General features: G+C 48.3%; 1 protein-coding gene across 2 annotated transcripts in view; it reads left to right on the top strand.

Moving 5' to 3' along the window:
• Nucleotides 1-20,326, top strand: part of SETD5 (SET domain containing 5) — a 98,850-nt gene extending 78,524 nt beyond the window's left edge. For both annotated transcript variants that reach the window (XM_065407253.1, XM_065407252.1), the window contains 2 exons: nt 19,466-19,551; nt 19,727-20,326. In XM_065407253.1, the coding sequence (XP_065263325.1) occupies nt 19,466-19,551; nt 19,727-20,326 (686 nt within the window). The remainder of the gene's footprint in view (nt 1-19,465; nt 19,552-19,726) is intronic.
• Nucleotides 20,327-20,602: the final 276 nt, after the last annotated feature.

Below are 20,602 nucleotides of genomic sequence, written 5' to 3'. Positions count from 1 at the left end.
GAGCTCCTTCAACACCACCTGAGTGGTGTACCTACCATCACCAAGCAAAGGCCTGAGATCAACAAACTCAGGCTATATCAGAGCAGCGGGGAAATCAAATACCAGGAGCACTGTGATGTTATGATAGAAATCCTGGCCCAATGGAAGTAAAGGGAGTTTTATCATTGACTGACTTCAAAGGAGCTGGGATTTTACCACAAAAGAGACGATGGTCTTGTGGTTAAGGAACTGGACTTGGACTCGAAAGGTCTGGATTTAATTCCTGGTTCTTGGAACTGGCTTCCAGTGTGACCATGGACAAGTCACTTAATCTCTGTGTCTCAGTTCCCCATCTGTAAAATGGAACCTTTACCATTTCTATTTAGATTTCAGACTTTTTGGGGCAGAGATTCACTTACAATGCCCAGCACAATAGGATTCTGATCTCACTTGAGACCTAGAATAAATCGTTGTGGACCTTATTAAGCAACTTAGAAATACTGGAGAGAGAGCAAGCTTTGCCCCCAGTTGTTTATATCTAGAAGTTCATAGGAGAGGCACCCCAACGGATCTCTCTGTCCATTGGTAGCTTGTGGGAGGGGCTGTCTCTCTCAGGTAGTCAGGACCCAAGTCATGTGGGGTTTTATAGATCAAATCAACACCTAGAGGTAAGCTGGGAATCAGTGCAGATTCTAGAGAACAAGCATTATGTTCCCTCCAGCTAATGCTAGTTAGCAGGCTTCTGCATTCTGCACTAGCTGAAATTTCTGAGTGGTTGTCTTCTGCTCCCACACATTTGGAGGAAGTGTCTCCACTTCCTCTTACTGAAGAGACATGTTCAGTCAGCATCATTGTTCTAGTTCTTGTTTTAAAGCAAGTGTTTTGAGTTACAAATGGACAAGGGTTTTCAAACAGCTAAATACTCACTATACGAGAAGTGTCCCTAGGGGTGCTCAACTTCAGTATGTGTGCGTGCCTGGGCATTCTTGATCAGAAACTTTCATCAGGACCGTCCTTGGGTCCACAGCTGCGCCCTACACGCCTTCATGCTCTGGTGTGCGGGTACAAGGGGGTTGGGGTCACTGCCACTCCAGTTCCTTCTCCGCTGCCTGCAGCTTGAGAGGGAGTGTTGCAGCGTCCACTATAGAGAACCATGTGGTTTTCTGCTTTATTCTCTTATTTATTCTTATGCTTCTTTCGTAGTAATTTTTTAATATTTAATTTTTCTGTTTAACACAGTTCTGTGGTTTGGGGGGTTTACTCCCTCTTCCCTTTGTTTGCCCAATCTGGGCTTCTGGATTTGGCCTCAATCCACTACTTCAACTAATGGGTTATGCCCAAAATCCCTGTCGGACCTGCCCCAGGTCTCTTTCCCACAATGAGAGACATTGAATCTGCCTCTGCTGATTTGAAGAGACCCACATTCCCATGGTCTGCTCACCCATGGAAAGGAGATTTCGAAAACTTGAGGAAGGCTGAAACTGTTGATGGAGCATTCCAGGCTCTCTTCCCGCCCCCCCACCCTTGAACATCAGCTTTGGCTGTTTAAAGAGCTCCAGTGACTGTCTCTGCTGCAGTAAGCAGAAACCCTGGGGCCCTTCAGCACCATCCAGACCTTTTAAAAAAAATTTCTCCAGAATAAGAATCTAAGAGAACCATAGAATTGTAGGACTGGAAGGGACCTTGAGAGGTCATCTACTCCAGTTCCCTGCACTCATGGCAGGACTAAGTATTATCTAGACCATCCCTGACAGGTGTTTGTCTAACCTGCTCTTAAAAATCTCCAGCGACAGAGATTCCACAACCTCCCTGGGCAATTTTCTCCAGTGTTTAACCACGTTGACAGTTAGGAAGTTTTTCCTAATGTTCAGCCTAAACTGCCCTTACTGCAATTTAAGCCCATTGCTTCTTGTCCTAGCCTCAGAGGTTAAAGAGAACAGTTTTTCTCCCTCCTCCTTGTAACAAACTTTTATGTACTTGAAAACTGTTATCACCTCCCCTCACTCTTCTCTTCTCCAGACTAAACAAACCCAATTTTTTCAAGTATCAGGGGGTAGCTGTGTTAGTCTGTATCTACAAAAACAACAAGGAGTCTGGTGGCACCTTAAAGACTAACAGATTTATTTGGGCATAAGCTTTCGTGGGTAAAAACCTCACTTCTTCAGATGCATAGAGTGAAAGATACAGATGCAGGCATTATATACTGACACATGGAGAGCAGGGAGTTACTTCGCAAGTGGAGAACCAGTGTTGACAGGGCGAATTCAATCAGGGTGGATGTAGTCCACTCCCAATAATAGATGAGGAGGTGAGCTTTTCCTCTCCTGGAATTGACACCTCCTCATCTATTATTGGGAGTGAACTACATCCACCCTGATTGAATTCGCCCTGTCAACACTGGTTCTCCACTTGCGAAGTAACTCCCTGCTCTCCATGTGTCAGTATATAATGCCTGCATCTGTAACTTTCACTCTATGCATCTGAAGAAGTGAGGTTTTTACCCACGAAAGCTTATGCCCAAATAAATCTGTTAGTCTTTAAGGTGCCACCAGACTCCTTGCCAATCTTTTCAATCTTCCCTCATAGGTCATATTTTTGAAACTTTCAATCATTTTTGTTGCTCTTTTCTGGACTTCCTCCAATTTGTCCTTGTCTTTCCTGAAATGTGGCACCCAGAACTGGACATAATACTCCAGTTGAGGCCTAATCTTGTGTCTTGCTTACAACACTCCTGCTAATACATCCCAGAATGATGTTTGCTTTTTTTGCAATAGTGTTACACTGTTTACTCATATGTATCTTGTGATCCACTATGACCCCCAGAACCCTTTCCACTGTACTCCTTCCTTGAAAGTCATTTCCCATTTTGTATGTGTGCAACAAATTGTTCCTTCCTAAGTGGGAGTACTTTGCTGAATTCCATCCTATTTACTTCAGACCATTTCTCCAGTTTGTCCAGATCATTTTGAATTTTAATCCTATCCTCCAAAGCACTTGCAACCCCTCCCAGCTTGGTATCGTCCGCAAACTTTAGAAGTATGCTTTCTATGCCATTATCTAACCAGGGCCGGCTCTAACTTTTTTGCTGCCCCAAGCAGCAAAAAAAAGCGCCGCCCCCCGAGCCCCCCGCCCCGTGCCGCCCCCCCCCAGCGCCGCGCCGCCCCCCCCCCCCCCCCCCCCCCCGCCGAGCGCCGCCGGAACACACCCCCCGCCGAGCCCCGCGCCGCCGGAACCCCCCCCCCCAGCGCTCCGCCCCGTGCCGTGCCGCCGGATCCCGCCCCCCCCCCCCCCCCCGCCGAGCGCCGCCGGAACACCCCCCCGCCGAGCCCCGCGCCGCCGGAAACCCCCCCCCCCCCCAGCGTCGCACCCGCGCCGCCCCCCCTGCCGAGCGCCGCGCCGCCGGAGCCCGCCCCCCCCCATGGAATGCCGCGCCGCGCTCCCCCCCGCCGCCCCTTACCAGGTGCCGCCCCAAGCATGTGCTTGGTTGCCTGGTGCCTGGAGCCGGCCCTGTATCTAACACATTGATGAAGATATTGAACAGAACATAGGGAAGTCAACCTCTTGGTCTATGTCTTGTGTCCCAGCACTGGTACTGCTGTGGCTTCCACCTTCCCCAATATTAAGAACCTGACACCAGTTTAAAAGGCCATGCCATGTACCAAGAAGTCATCTCTTAAACAACATAGAGTGGCATCGCTGTTAGCACCAGACTCAGTACCTTTGAAGAATAAAAACTCTTCTAAAACCAAACCAGAATCATCATTGGTACTGTCTTCTGCAGCCAGTCGAGGAAAACGCCCAGACCATGCTTCTGTACTGTCTCCAATACCCCTACATATACTGACTCCTGAGGTTTCCTAGCCAGAGTCCCTCGTACTGTCCAGGCGCCTTTTGCAGAAGGACCTTCAGATTCTGAGTCTCCATTGCTGAGAGGTACTGAGACACATTTCCCACTGGTACCGACTTATCTCCCAGAGTCAACTTACCCTCTGGTCGTATCATCTACAATGCTGACTTGTCCTCTGGTACCGATGCAGTCACCAGCCCCATACAGGCATTTTGAGGTTACTAAGAGGCATTTTCAGCCAGTACCAACATATCCTCTTGTGGAACTATCTTACCAGCCAGCGAAGTCTCAGCTTCCATACCAATGTGGTTACCAGGCCCTCTCCAGCCCCCGGTACCAGCAAAGTCACTGATACCAGCACCATTTGTCCCTCAAGTGGACACAGGAGATGACACTGCATCTGATTCCGAGAAGTCCATACAGGGCTCCTCCAACTTCCCATTCCAGCTTCCTTCCTTTGAGGTGCACTCCCAGGAAGAAATTCCCAGCAGGAGATACACCCAGCAATCTTGGGGTCCTGCCCTTTCTCTTATGCCCCACCACAATGGGCTAATTAGAACCCATGGGCCTGTTATGGCAAGCAGTTTTTCAGGGTTCCATCTCATAAGAGGGCATGTCAAGAGCAGCAATCACCGACCCTGGTTCCTGCTCGACAGAAGGACTTATAGAGGAGCAAGAGCCAGGTGGGGAAGAAGAAGAAAAAATCTTCCCATAAATCCTCCTTGCCATACAAGGTTGTTATGCCTCTCCCACTAATGATTTCAAGGCCTTTGAAACTGATCGCAGAGGCCTTGCAAATCCCATTGGAAGAGATACAGGAACCCAACATTCCCTGTTAGACATTCTCCATATGCCTCCTCAGGGCAAAATTGCCTTGCCCACCAATGATGCTCTGCTGTCTCCAGCCCTTAAGGTCTGAGGTAAACTCCAGCTACTCTACCACCTACTTGTAAATGTGCTGATTAAAAAATGCAGTATTCCACCCAAAGGCTCAGGGTATTTTTTTTTCTCCCACCCTATACCTAACTCCCTGGTTGTCAAGGCCTCTGATGAATGAAACTAACCACATTGGTCCTGCTCTGCGCCATCCGAGAGGGAGCTAAAATGGCTAGATCTTGGCCACAAAAGCTGCTCCTCAGCCTCTTTGCAGTGCAAAGTAGCCATTTACCAGGCCCTGATGGCAAAACATGATTTTACAAATTGAGTTTTTGTCTTTTGAGAACCTGCCACAGGACCACAGGGAACAATTTCACCCACTGATAATGGAACCCCAGACAATCTCCAAAGCTTCTCTCCTGGTCTTACTCAATGCTGCTAATACAGTTGCGTGTTCTGTATCTATGGCAGTGGTCATGCATCAAACGTCTTAGTTCCAGTTTTCCCCAGGAGGTACAAAACACTGCTGAAGACCTTACCTTCAAAGGACCCAAGCTATTCAGTGAGGCCACAGACAGGTCCCTTCATTCACTAAAAGACTCCTCGGCGACACTGTGATCTCTGGGCATCTATATGACTGTGACAAAGAAAATATAAGATCACAGGCGGCTCAACAATCTTGCCCAGTCCACTATCAACCCATGAAACCAGCTGAACCCCCATCTCCCACCAGGAAGAAGCCTAGATTCACCAAGAAGAGGCCATCCTTCATAGTCCGTGACGTGCTAGAAGCAACCATTTTGACCTGTTGGTTGAAGGTCATGCACTATTTCCTATTCCGGATCCTACAATGCATCTTTCTCCCATCCACCCTTATGGCGATTCTCTCCACCACTTTCTGTCCTTCTGGGAGCTCATCACCTCAGACAGATGGATCCTGGAGGTGAGTTCTACAGGCTATTCCATCCAGTTCCGCTCATTCTGCATGCCCTCCCTCCCTGTCCATCTTCAGGGACCCTTCACATGAGTCTCTTGAGGCAGGAGGTACAGTTCTACCTAGTCAAACCTGTTCCACTGGCCTTCATCAGGAAATGATCCTATTCCCGGTATTTCCTTGTCCCCAAGGAAAATGGGGGGTTGAGACCAATTCTGGATCTCAGGACTTTAAACGTCTTTATCTGCTCTCAACAGTTCAGAATGGTAACTCTAGCAACACTACTTCCCTCCATGGATCCAGAAGATTGGTTGGTTTGTCTCCCTTGACTTTAGGATGCTTATTTTCATATAGCAGGCCACTCCTTGTACAAACATTTCCTACGTTTTGTGGTTGGCAGGGACCATTGCCAATATCATGTCTTGCCCTTCAGCCTCTCCACTGTCCCAAGGTCTTTATCAAAGTCCTCTTGGCCATCGCAGCCTACCTCTGCCAGATCTTTGCTTACCTGGATGATTGGCTCCTGAAGGGTCACTCGTTTCTTGAAGTACAAACAGCAACCAACAGGGCCCTATTTCTGTTCCATTTCCTGGACCTCTGCCTCGGCGTGGAAAAGTCTACACTCTCACGCACAAAAAACATAGATTTTGTTGGGGCCACGCCAGATTCCTCTACCACCACCAGAGCATACTTGCTAACGGACAGGTTCTCCACAATGTCCAGCCCCATTTCAACAGTACAGCAGAGCCTGCAAACCACAGAAATGGCTTGCCTGCAACTCCTGGGTTGTATGGCGACCCGTATGTTTGTGACACTCTTAGCAAGGCTACGCTTTGTGTCCTCAAGCCTGGCTGAGAACCATCTACATTTCCAACAACACAGTCTATCCAAGTGAGTGTCCATACATCAGAGAGTTCTCGGTGGAAAGGTCCCCAAATGGTATGGGTGGGGAGTTCCATTTTAGCAGCCCCTTCCCACAAGGATCATCTCTACATATGCCTCCCTGCTAGGCCGGGGTGTGCACTTCCAAGGCTTCCCAGCGTAGGTCAGAGTGGCGCCACAGGAGGCAATCCTCCATATCAGCATACTGGAACTCAGGATAGTGTTACGCTTGCCAGCAGTTCCTTTCCCATGTCAGGGACCACCCAACCAGAATAATGATGGACAACAGAACAGCAATATATTATCTCAGTTGACAAGGAGTAGCAAGATCCCGGTCGTTATGCACCGAATCCATAAGACTATGGAACTGGTGCATATCACATCACATACAGATCTCAGTGGTTTACCTACCAGGACTGCAGAATACAGTGGCAGACTCCCTCTGCCTCAACACAAGTGGGAGGTGAAGGATATGGTATGCCGAAGGACACATCTTACCTGGGGCCATCTGGAGATAGGTCTCTCCGTGACACCATCCAATGCAAAGTGCAGATGATTCTGTTCAGGAGGCGAGGGGGCACAGTGGCCACTTGACGGGAGGTGCCCTAGTCATCTTTTGACCCCATGTAGCTCTGCATGATCATCTCCCAACACCATCACTACTCAAGGTCCTGATCAAATGGAAACAGGAGAAATTAGTAGCCCTCCACATTGCAGCATCATGACCAAGGCAGGTATGGTTTCCAGAGCTTGTTTGCATGTCTCAGCAACTGCCTCCACCTTCCCCTGACAGCAGAGTTCTTCAAGGAGTTGGGATTGCTCCCTCCCTCCCTCCCCCAACCTTCCCCTCAAGGCCTGACTACTAGATGGCTCTCTGGTGTAGAACAAGGCTGCTCTCCAGAGGGACAAACAGTGCTGCTCCATAGTGGAGAACCTACCTTCAGCAGTGGAAACATTTTCATGTTTGGTGCAGCCACCAATCTATACTTCCTGTTGAGTCTTGTCTGACATACATTCTTGATTTATCTGCTAAAAATTTTAAAAACAGGATTATAGCTGAGCTCCGTTATGGTTAATTTGGCAGCTGTCACAACTTTTCACCCCCTAGTGAGGGATTTTCAGTCTTCACTCATCCAGTGACTGGCATTTATTAAAGGCCTGTTCAACCATCTTCCTCCTCTCAAAGAACCTACTCCACAGTCGGACCTCATCTTAGTCCCTAATGCGCTGCAGAAACCTCCATTAGAGCTTATGGGGAGCTGTCCCCCTCCAAGGGTGATTGCTCATTCCACCAGGGCCTCATCTACCTTGTAGCCCTACTAAAAACATATGCATCTCAGACACCTTCAAGGCAGTCACCTGGTCTTCGGCATGCCCTTTCCAGCGCTATACTCTCATACCTGCTTTCAGAGCCAACACTGCCTTTGGTGATTCTGTTCTATACTCTCTACTCAATCAGCCTCCTTAGCACCCTTCTCCATAATTGAGGTACTGCTCAGGAATCACCACCTCATGTGAAACACTTTTATAGGGACTCTACTTGAAGAAGGAGAGGTTACTTACCTTCTAAAGTAACTGGAGTTCTTCGAGATGTGGGTTTTCCGCTGCCCGCCCTCCGTTCCCTCTGCCTTGGAGTTTTCTCAGTGTTCTTTTCCAGTTAAGAAAGAACTAGAGTGGCAGCAGGTCCATGCCCTCACCCCGGAGCAATACAGCGTGTTGGTCACAGGCTCTGACCTGCAGATGCTGCTGCTGAAAATCTCTCGTCGAGAGTGCATGGGCATGTGCATGTTCTGGTGTGGAGCACCCATAGGGACGCACTTCTTAAAGAACTCCAGTTACCGTACAAGGTAAGTAACCCTCCTTTTTTTCGGCTTTCATAGCTCAGAAAAAGTCTCCTCTGATTAGCTTTAAATTTGCAAAGAAATTCTCCTCTGGCTGGAGTTTAATTAATTCATGCAGCACTCTCAGCCTGCACGGCACTTTACAGACATAAAGCGACAGCTCCTAGCGCTGAGGGCCTTGCATCTAAATTGGACATGTCAGAGCAGAGGATGACTATAAATGGCGAGAGCATTAGAACACAGGTTTTAGCTCTTGGTCTTATACAGGCTTTTTAAAAAGTTTGGTCTTTAATATTAAAATTAGGAACAATCTCTGGCATGACTGTTGGGTAGAGGTTAACAATGGAAGGGTTTGGAAGGAAGTGATGCATGCGATATTGCCACACAGAAGAGTGGAGGGAAGGAGGTCAGATTAAGACTTAGAATGGAAACCTGTTATCCTTACTGCTGATCTGCAGTGTCTTACTGTTCTTCATGTATGGCAGTGTGGAGCCCACTGTAGCTGCATGTGCGCCTCATGCACGTGACAGCTGATTTTTGTCAAAAACTGTGTCCTTTGGGGCCACGTTTGCTGCCTATGCCACCTCCTGCCTCTTTACAGGGGCATAAAGGCCAGGGCAGCCATGACGCTCTGTTCTCTCTTACACAGCACTGAGACAGAACCTAGCAAGTGTCCAACCTGCTAGTTCTTAGCTTTTGCTAAATTTCTTCAAACTCTTCCCAAAAAACCCTTCATAACGCTTTTGATTCTCTGATGTACAACCTCCTTGAATTAAATCGACCCCCTGTACTGAATATTTTACAGTCAGCATCTCTGTACAGGGATTCTCAACATGATGGGCTCAAACCTTCAGGCTTCAAGCTTCGCCCAGCCTGCAATGGACTAATTCCTCAGAAATATGGATACAGCAGGTGTCTCGTCTGCTTAGGAGAGTCCCGGAAAACAAGCAGCTGCTCAGTATGCCATTCTTTCTCTGTAAGAACACACAAGCTTAAGGAAGCATGGTTGAAGCTTTGTTTCTTGGAACAGTCTATGAAGATCTCTTCAGATCCTGAGAAGATGAGATTCAGGGTCCAAGTAGCGGACAAGGCAGCTTCACCAGCATCCAGTCTAGCAAAGCAGCAACTCCAAAGACCAGCATGGAGAAGAGACCACTGAGGAAAGATCCGGCACTAAAGCAGGACCACACGAGCGCAGCAGGTGCTATCAGCACCAAAGCAGATGACGACAGTCTCAGGATCAGTCTGGCACTGAGCAGGGCTGCTTCGAACACAGAGGCAGAGCTCAGTATTCTTCCATGAGGACAGACCACCTGATGCCTCAGAAGATAAAGCCACCAAACCCCACACAGCATTTAGGACTAATACCCTGCAGCACAAAATAAGCCTTCTCTGACACCGATCCCAGCTCCAGCACCTCACCCCGAGCATCAACACCGCAGCTGAAGATGAGCTACTAGGAAAACCAGGGCCATCAGTACTGAGGCATATACCGGTACCAGTGCAAAGCCTTGAGTGCACTGTATACCTTGGCACCAGGGCAGAGCAACAGCAGCATCCTGTTTCACTCCCAAAGGTCCTGCCGTCTTCATCACCCAACAAGGCAGTGATCTCAGCATGAGATGACTTCATAGATTCCAAGGCCAGACGAGCCCATTGTGATAATCTAGTTTGACCTCCAGTAGAACACAGGCCGGAGAACTTCGCCAGTGTATTTCCTAGAGCTCCTTATAAGAGTTGCTGAGACTCTGGAGAGAGAGAGAGACTTCAGTCACATCAGAGAAATCTCATAAGTTGTTTGTTCTGACAGTTCCCAGTCCACCCAGAACCATCCTCTACATAAATGAAGAGTTGCTCGACCTGGCGAAGACCTTGTAATGGTCGCTGGCCATAGTAACAATGACTGCAAAACGGCTGGAGAAACAGTGCCAGGTCCCTCAGCCTGGGTTTGAGTACTTGTATGCCTATCCCAGCCCAGGCTCCTTAGTCATTACAATGCTCCAGGAAAAATCTAAATCAAACAAGAGAACCCCTAAGGACAAAGACCCAAAACAGCTTAACCTGCTCGGGAGAAAATCTTACTCCTCTGCCTCTTTATAACTTCAAGTGGCAAACTGCCCAGCATTCCTGGCCAAAAATGACTTTTTGAGCTGGGGTAGCGTTGACATCTTCTCTCTCAAAATAAGGGCAATAATCAAGAAAGGCCAGTTGGTGGCAGACAACTTTACAGGCAGGAATGGACTTCTCCGATGCTGCAGCCAGATCTGTGGACATGGCGGTGACTGTGCACAGAGCATTCTGGCTCCAAGCATCAGGCATCGCTAGGGAGGTACGGGCCATGATCGAGGATGCCCTTTGAGGGCACAGACTCAAAGCCCACCTGGGGATTTGCACACCAGCCCCATATCACAAGTCTTACCGTCCTTAACCCAGTAGGCACCAGCCTGTCACTCCGAGCAACCCAAGTACCGTTCCATGAAGAAGCCAAGATACAATAGAAGTTGTCAGCCTTCTGCCTCAGTGACATGCCCTGACCCTACAGCACTTCAACAGATGTGACGGGACTCAGGAGCCACACTAGTTCCACTTCAGAGAGCACCCCTTTGGAAGCTAGCTCGCCCCATGCCACTGAGCATGGTCAGCAATGACATCAGACAGATGGGTGCTAGAGATCATCTCCTCCTCCAATTGCACTGCTGAATTCAGAGGAACGGGCTTCTGCTCTGAGTATTTCCTTATTCAGAAGAGAGCCTCCATCTTATCCTAGAGCAGAGGAGACTCAACTAATGCACGTGCCATCTCAGGTTTAGGATGGTAATGCTCATATCCACCATTCCATCTCTCTAGGATCTAGACTAGTTCTTGGCTCTTGACTTGCAGGATGCATACATCCACATTGCCATCCACCTCGCACACAGGAAGTATCTGAGATTCATACTGGGAGCCAATCATTGCCTATGCAGGTGTCACATTCTGGGGTGCAATCCAGACCAGTGAGAAGTTGTCACTGCCTGCCCCTTAGCCCTGGGTGCCTCACAGTGCTTTGCTGTTGTGGCTTCCAACCAGGGATACTCACAACTAACCTACCAGCATGCAGGTCACACCCTCAGTGTCTGTGTGCTAGACAGTCCTGGTTCAGCAGTTCTGACCCCAGCAGCCTGTCAACAGCCACACTTTGGCTTCCACCAGCCTTGGTAACTAGCCTAGCAGGGTGACCCCAACACAGTCCCAGTCCTGAATTTTCCCAAAACCTGTGTTGTGCACTGTCCATCTCTCTCCTTAAAGTGTAAACCTCAGTTAAACTAGCAAGTTGTATATAAATCCTATTTCAACTACACCACTGTCACATTCTGGGGTGCAATCCAGACCAGGGAGGGTTTGTCACCACCTGCCCCATAACATTGGGAGCTGGAAATGCAAAGCATTGTGAGGCACTCAAGGCTACGGACCAGGTGGTGACCCAACCTCTCCCTGGTCTAGATTGCACCCCAGAATGTGACAACAGAGTACTGCCCCTTGGCCTCTCCACAGCACAGGTTGTAGTCACAAAATGCCTGGCAATGGTGGCAGCACGCTTAGGGAATTGATGTATACTTGTGTATGAACTATTGGCTGATAATGGGCAAGTCCCAGCAGGAGATAGCAGCAGCCCTGGAGTAAATTCTCATGAAATCTCCTTCACTGGAGGTTTTCAGAAGGAGGCTGGAGAGCCATCTGTCTTGGATGGTTTAACACAACAAATCCTGCATCTTGGCAGGGGGTTAGACTAGATGACCCTTGCAGTCCCTGCTAACTCTGTGGTCCTATGAAATGCTCTCTCTGCTCTCCTGGTGAGGACTCTTTGTGAACTACGAAGCTGGGAATGGGTGACAGGGGATGGTCACTTGATGATTACCTGTTCTGTTCATTCCCTCTGAGGCACCTGGCATTGGCCACTCTCGGAAGACAGAATACTGGGCTAGATGGACCTTTGGCCTGACCCAGTATGGCCGTTCTTATGATAAATCATCTGTCACCATCACAGACAATAGAGTTTGTAGGAGCTGTGATTGACTCTTGATCACAGAGCGCTCACCTGCAAGAGACCAGGTTTCAGACACCGGCAAGGGACCTAAGATAGAACTCAACAACAACAGTACGTTCATGTCTGGGGCTGCTCAGCTGCATGTCAGCATGCATGTATGTGACACTCCCATGATCGATCTGTTCACCACCGAGGACAGCGCTAAGTGCCCATAATTCAGCTCCAGAGGAAGCATGAGTCCAAGCTCCTTACCAACTGTTTGCCTGCTACAGTGGGCTCCAAACTTCCTGTATGCCTTTACCCCAATCTCCCTGATCTCCATAGACAGCACAAGGCCGCACTGCTCCTAATAGCTTCCTACTGGCCTAGGCACATCTCCATCCATCTCCCAATCTACTCAGACATGATATCCCAGCACAGTGGCCCGATATTGCACTTTGACCCACACTAGTTGCAGCTGACCTGAAAGTTGGCTGGCTGCACACCACTGGCAGACTTTTCTCGATACGAAATCCTCATGCAGTGCAGGAAGCAGTCTGTTGGGAAGACCTACTCCTTCAAGTGGAAATGGTTCTCCATATGGAAAATCCAGCATCATTTGGAACCCGTTGAGGCTCCGATACCCCAGATTCTCGACTGTATGCTGCACCTGAAACAGGTTGGCTTGGCATTTAATTCAGTCAGAGTCCACTTTTCAACAGTATTAGTGTGTCACTCTCCAATACAGTCGTACTCAGTCTTGTCACATCTTACAATATTGAGATTCCGCAAGGGCCTGCCGCATACTTACTTGTCTGGCAGAGACCTGACTCCTACATGGGATCTCAGCATACTCCTCCTAAAGTTCATGGAGCCTCCATTCACGCCACTATCAGAGTGTTCGATAAATCGACATACACCTAAGGTAGTCTTCCTGGTAGCTATCACAGCACAGTGTGTCCACTAGCTCCATGCCCTCCTGGCCAGACCGCTTTACACTTCTTTCTCAGGGACAAGCTGGTTCTGAGAAGCGATGTTTCTTGCCTGTTTCCAGTGTCTTGCTCTCTTACCTGGACAGGACCAAATGCTTCCTCATCTCTTTGTGGCTATATCTGGCTTGTTGAAAAGCAGCCATCTCATCACAGAGAGTTTAAGTGGATCATAGAAATGTAGGGCTGGAAGGGATTTTGAGAGGTCATCAAGTCCAGCCTTCTTCATCGAGGCACAGGACTACACCAGCTCTGACAGGTGTTTGTCCAACCTGTTCTTTAAAACCTACAGTTACAGGGATTCCACAGCATCCCTCGGGAGCTTATTCCAGAGGTTCACTACTCTGTATAGTTAGAAAGCTTTTCTTGTATCTAACCCACATCTCCCTTGCAGCAGATTATAAGCCCAATATTTCTTGTAATACCTTTTGTTGTCATGGAGAACTGTTGATCACTCCTCTTTATAACAGCTCTTAACATATTTGAAGACTTATCAGGTCCCTCCTCAGTCTTCTTTTCTCAAGACTAAGTATGCCCAGTTTTTTAACCTTCCTCATAGGACAGGTTTTCTAAACCTTTTATCGTTTTTGTTGCTCTCCTCTGGACTCTCACCAATTTGTCCACATCTTTCCTAAAGTGTGGTGCCCAGAGTTGGGCAGAGCCCTCCAGCTGAGGCCTTGCTAGTGCTGAATAGGGCAGGAAAATTGCTTCCTGTGTTTTATATACAACACTGATCCAGTTAATGTGCTCCAGAATATTAGCCTTTTCACAACTGTAGCACGTTGTTCACTCATTCAGTTTGTGATCCACTATAACTCCCAGGTACTTTTCAGCTGTATTACTGCCTAGCCAGGTCGTCCTCATTTTGTAATTGTGCATGTGATTTTTTCCCCCCCTTCCTAAGTGAAGTATAGAATCATAGAATATCAGGGTTGGAAGGGACCTCAGGAGGTCATCTAGTCCAACCCCCTGCTCAAAGCAGGACCAATCCCCAACTAAATCATCCCAGCCAGGGCTTTGTCAAGCCTGACCTTAAAAACCTCTAAGGAAGGAGATTCCACCACCTCCCTAGGTAACCTATTCCAGTGCTTCACCACCCTCCTAGTGAAAAAGTTTTTCCTAATATCCAACCTAAACCTTCCCCACTGCAACTTGAGACCATTACTCCTTGTTCTGTCATCTGGTACCACTGAGAACAGTCTAGATCCATCCTCTTTGGAACCCCCTTTTAGGTAGTTGAAAGCAGCTATCAAATCCCCCCGCATTCATCTCTTCTGCAGACTAAACAATCCCAGTTCCCTCAGCCTCTCCTCATAAGTCATGTGCTCCAGCCCCCCAATCATTTTTGTTGCGCTCCGCTGGACTCTTTCCAATTTTTCCACATCCTTCTTGTAGTGTGGGGCCCAAAACTGGACACAGTACTCCAGATGAGGCCTCACCAATGACGAATAGAGGGGAATGATCACGTCCCTCGATCTGCTGGCAATGCCCCTATTTATACAGCCCAAAATGCCGTTAGCCTTCTTGGCAACAAGGGCACACTGTCGACTCATATCCAGCTTCTCGTCCACTGTAACCCTTAGGTCCTTTACTGCAGAACTGCTGCCTAGCCATTCGGTCCCTAGTCTGTAGCAGTGCATGGGATTCTTCCGTCCTAAGTGCAGGACTCTGCACTTGTCCTTGCTGAACCTCATCAGATTTCTTTTGGCCCAATCCTCTAATTTGTCTAGGTCCCTCTGTATCCTATCCCTACCCTCCAGCGTATCTACCACTCCTCCCAGTTTAGTATCATCTGCAAACTTGCTGAGGGTGCAGTCCACGCCATCCTCAAGATCATTAAAGTACTTTGCACTTGTCTTTATTGAATTTAATCTTCTTGAATTCAGACCAATTCTCTAATTCAGTGGTTCCCAAACTTGTTCCGCTGCTTGTGCAGGGAAAGCCACTGGCGGGCCGGGCCAGTTTGTGTACCTGCCGCGTCCGCAGGTTTGGCCGATCACGGCTCCCAGTGGCCGCAGTTCACTGCTCCAGGCCAATGGGAGCTGCTGGAAGCGGCGGCTCAGCTGAGCTGAGGGGCTCCGTGCCGGTGAACGCTCCAGGTAAACAAAACGACAGTGTATTAGATATTCAATTCAATGATTCCATAGAGTTTAAAATCATCAAATTTTGGTGTAGACCTGTTTATAAGCCGACCCCCGCTCTTTGATGCGTCACATTTTTACCAAAAATATTCGGCTTAGTACTTAAAGAATCTCTTCTTACTGATTTTTATACTCTTGCTAGTGTAACTCATTTTGTGCCTTGGCTGTTCTGATTTTGTCCCTACACACTTGTGCTTTTCTTTTGTACTCCTCCTTAGCAAGTTGGCCATGTTTCTGCTTCTTGTAGGATTCCTTTTTGATTGTCAGGTCATTAAAGACTCCTGATGGAGTCATACTGGCCTCTGAATACTCTTCCTACCCTTAACTTCACAGCGGGATAGCTTGTAATTGTGTGTTTAATATTGTCTCTTTGAGGAACTGCCAGCTCCCCTGAACTCCTTTATTCCTTTGATTTCCCCGTGAGCCCTGACCTACCAGTTCTCTGAGTTTGTTAAAGTCTGTTTTTCGAAGTCCATTGTCCTTATTCTGCTGCTTTCACTCCTTTCTTTCCTTAAAATAACTAAACCTGTCATTTCATGATCACATTCATCCAAATTGCCTTCCACCTTCAAATTGGCAATCAACTTCTCTGTTAATTAGAATCAAGTAAAATGGCTGTCCCCTTGGTTATTTCTTCCACCTTCTTCAATGAGAGGTTGTCCCCAGTACAGTCCCATAACTTACTGGAAATTTTGTGTTTTGCCATATTACTTTTCCAACAGATGTCTGGGTAGTTCGTCCCTAATTACTACCAACTCTTGTGTTTTGGATATTTCTCATGTTTGTTCTAGAAATGCCTCATCCCCCTCCGCTCTGTGATTTGCCTATAGTAGAACCCTTGCCATGACATCATCCCTATTTTCCCCTTTTTATCTTTACCCAGAGTCTTTCAACCAGTCTGCCTCTCATCTCCTTCTAGACCTCAGAACAAGTCTGTATATTGTTGATACATAATGCAACACCACCTCCCTTTTTATCTTGCCTCTCTTTCATGAACAAGCTATATCCCTCCATGCCAATATTCCAGTATGAGACTTGTCCCACCAAGTGTCTGTGGTGCTAATTGCATAATTTATCTTATCTACTAATACTTCCAGTTCTTCCTGTTTAGTCTCCACACTCCTTGCATTTGTGTAAAAACATCTAAGATGTTGAGCAGATTCCCCCACTGTTTGTTGCTCCTATGACCCTATTTTAATTTTCCATGTCTTCCCCGACACAGCAACATCTAGTCTTCTGTTAAGATTGCCTTTTTTATGCTTACCTGTAGGCTTTTGTCACCTGCTCTCTTTGAACCTTGTTTAAAGCCCTCCTTGCTAGGTTGGCAAGTCAGTGCATGAAAATGTTCTTCCACTTCTTGGTCAGGTGAACCCCGTCTCTTCCCAGCAGACCTCCTTCCCAGAACAGCACCCAGTGGTCAAGGAAGTCAAGGCCCGCCTTCTGACACCATCTGTGCAGCCATCCATTCAGCTCCAGGATGTGCATGTCCCTGCCTGGGACCGTACCCTCAACCAGGAGGACAGACACCACCACCACCTGCACGCCCACAGCCCTGTAGTCACTGCTGATCTGCTCAGGGTCAGACCTGGCAGTATTCGTGCCCACATGGATGAGCAGCATGGACTAGTGGTCAGAGGGATGGAGGAGCCTCAGCAACCTTTCAGAGATTGCAGTATGTCCACTTGGCATCAATTGGCTACCGAGCCTTTCCCTTCAAATGTTAGGGCATGCTCCACCCCAAGGAAGAGGCAGGGTCTTCCACCTGCTTCAGAAACTTGCCAGTGTGTAAGATCTGTAAAGCTGTGCTGTGGAGCGCCCCACTCAGTTTTGTCAAGCATGACGCCTTGGATGCTGTGGCTAGTCTGAGGCCAGGTTCAGAAGAGCAGTATTCCAACTGCTATTTGACTGATGTGGCTGGCATGCCTCCATGCCACTGCCTAGAGGGGATACTGTTTGCCAGTCACCTCCAGGGGGATCCACTTCAACACTTACTCGAAGACCGGTTACTTCCCCCACAGTAACTGGTTCTGCAGGATGTTGTAGTCCCTGTAGATCCCACAGCCTACCCTCCAGACCAACATTTCGAAGTCCTCAGCTTCACGGGTGTAACGAGGCTGCCTCTGGCGGGACACAACTGAGAGCATCAATTCAGGACAAATTGCTCAGAGCAGGGCAGTCACAGCCCAAGGCTGGCGTTCCTTTACTATTAAGGCACCAAACCAGCCAGACAGAAGGGACTTTGGTCTCACCCCACTGGCTAACCACAAGTCACACAAGCAATTCCCTTAGACACTCCAGTTTCCCAGTATCACCACCAGTGCCACTCGTTATGGGGACGAATGGTTATGAAAACCAATACCCCAGTAAAAGAAAAAAGGTTCTCCCGATCCCAAAGGACGCAGACCCAGGTCAATATATAAGTCAGATCTTACCCACAAATCATGCCGTTGCCAATCCTTTAGAATCTAAAATCTAAAGGTTTATTCATAAAAAGAAAGAAATATAGATGAGAGCTAGAATTGGTTAAATGGAATCAATTACATACAGCAATGGCAAAGTTCTTGGTTCAGGCTTGTAGCAGTGATGGAATAAACTGCAGGTTCAAATCAAGTCTCTGGAACATCCCCAGCTGGGATGGGTCATTCAGTCCTTTGTTCAGAGCTTCAGTTTGTAGCAAGGTTCCTCCAGAGGTCAGAAGCAGGATTGAAGACAAAATGGAGGGGTTTCCAGGGCCTTTTATATTCTCTGCCCTGTGGCAGGACAGCCCTATCTTCTTACTGTGGAACATCACAGCAGCAAGATGGAGTTTGGAGTCACATGGGCAAGTCACATGTCCATGCATGACTCAGTTTGCAGGTGGCAGCCATGGCTCACATGCTACCTTGAATGTTCCCAGGAAGACTTCTTATGTGGACTGGAGTCTCCCAAGGTCCTTTGTCAGTTAAATGTTTCTTGACTGGGCACTTAATTTGCAAATTCCTTTCTCAAGAAGCTGACCAAATGCTTCACTAATGCTATTTAAGGTATGTCTACACTACCCATGTTACAGCGTGGCCGCAGCAGCGCTGTGACTTGGGCAGTATAGACACACTTTATCGCCGGGGGAGAGCTCTCCCGGCGATTAAAAACACCAACTCCTAATGAAAGGTGGTAGCTTTATCGCCAGGAGTATGGCTCTCGGCGATTAAAGCTCTGTCTATACTGGCGCTTTTCAGCGCTAAAACTTTTGTTGCTTGGGGGGTATTTTTTCACACCCCCAAACGACAAAAGTTTTAGCACTGAAAGTGGCAGTATAGACAGCCTTTGAATCAAACACATTGAGATACAAGTACATAGCCAATATTTATAACTTCAACTACAAAAATGATACACACATACAGACAGCATAATCATAACCAGCAAATCATAACCTTCCCATAGACACCTCACACAACCACCTTTGTACAGTATTTGCTGCAAATATATAACGGTTGCAACAATGATCTATATGGTCACAGTTTGTCAATAATGTAACAACGGGTTTGAACTGTGAGGGAACTGAGGGAGGGTTGTGGCTGCCCCACACTTCATGCCCTCATGCAGAAGCACGAGGAGGCTCAGAGCCCAGGCGCAGCCCCAACAGATACTACTGTGAAAAAGTTAAAAGATCTTGTGCACATGAGGCTCATGCTCCCCTACAGTGTGCTCCATGCCGACTACAACATCTTGAAGGGTCAGTTACTGGGTAAATAACCGTTCTTTACTCATGCTGGTGGCTCTTGTGGGGTGTTGGGATTCTCCAGATTGCCGTTAGCTAACTTCTTTTGGCTTCAGAGGGCCCAATGACTTGAGGTGCTGGGTGGTGCTCTTGCCTTACCTGCAGCAGGACTGTGGAACAAGATAACTGGAGTCACACAGATGAGCTTAGGAGAGATCAGTTGTGGCCCTGGTCCAGGAAGTGAAGTTTAAGGCTTGACTGTGTTATGCCTTCTAGGTACTGCTGATGGAGACACCCCAGAAGTTCTCAGTTCTGCACTCAAAGGACCAGCCGTTTACAGCCCTTCTAGATACAGCTACCAGGTAAGATCCATCATTGATTTCTAGTCACAGGCAAGCATCAGAACCTGCAGTTCATTGTCAGCAACTGCTCAAGTTGCCTGAAGAGCAAACAGTGTTGCTAAGTGGGGGTTAGTAGAGAGAGGAGGAAATATTTGTGCTCTGACACTTTTTCTCTCCCTCCCCCAACCTTCTCCAGCTCCTGCAGTCTGACAGCCCCCGAGCAGAGTCCCAGGCTCTCCTTCAGCAGAGTTCCTCCCCCTACAGAGGACACTCTACTCCGTCTCCTGGGTACAGCTACCGAGCAGCTCCACCGAGAACAGGACACAACCCCGCTCAGGGCTCGTCAGAAGCATCCCTTTCGTCCACCTCCTATTCCAGCCCTGCCCATTCAGTTTCCACGGACTCCCCAGCTCTGTTTGCAGGGAATTCTGGGTATTACAGCAGCCAGCAGCACTCTGGAAGCATTAATAGCAGCCTTCTGAAGAAGAGTCACTCTGCTGCTGCCAGTCCAGCACAGCAGGTTGCTGCAGACTCAGTATCCTTGGGGTCGGTTTCCCAGCCCTGCACAGGAGCATCAGGCTCCAGCTCTGCTCCCCAAAGTTCCAGATCGTTGCAGTCAGACTTGCGGACTATCAGCCTGCCTAATTCTGGGCAGCCTGCTCTCCACCAGAGCTCCAGAGGGTCAGGGGTTTCCAGTTCACAGCACTATCCACACCGTGGGGGAGGCAGTGTCCATCAATACAGACTGCAGCAGCTTCAAGGTCCAGGAGTAAAGACTCAGACAGGACTTTCCTAGGGTTGCCTGGATTCAAGGAAGACCGAATTGCCCATAACTCCTTCCAGCTACCTCTGGAAGTGGCTTCTGGGCCGATGCTGGGAGCTTGCACCTGATGCTGGGGGTGCAGGGGGTCAGAGGCTGGAGTCTGGAGTAAATGAGTGAGACTTGTGAGCAGAGGCAGCCTCTGCCCTTGGAGGAGGATGCAAATTTCTCTGAGGCAGAGACTGTAGCAAAGCTGGGTACATTGTAGAAAAGCAAATGGTTCTAAGTGCAATGACTGCGATGCAGCCTCTG

This window comes from Emys orbicularis, chromosome 7 (assembly GCF_028017835.1).
Source record: "Emys orbicularis isolate rEmyOrb1 chromosome 7, rEmyOrb1.hap1, whole genome shotgun sequence".
Lineage (NCBI taxonomy): Eukaryota > Metazoa > Chordata > Testudines > Emydidae > Emys > Emys orbicularis.
Note: the sequence above shows the minus strand (reverse complement) of the source record. Positions and strands in the feature narration are given on the sequence as shown.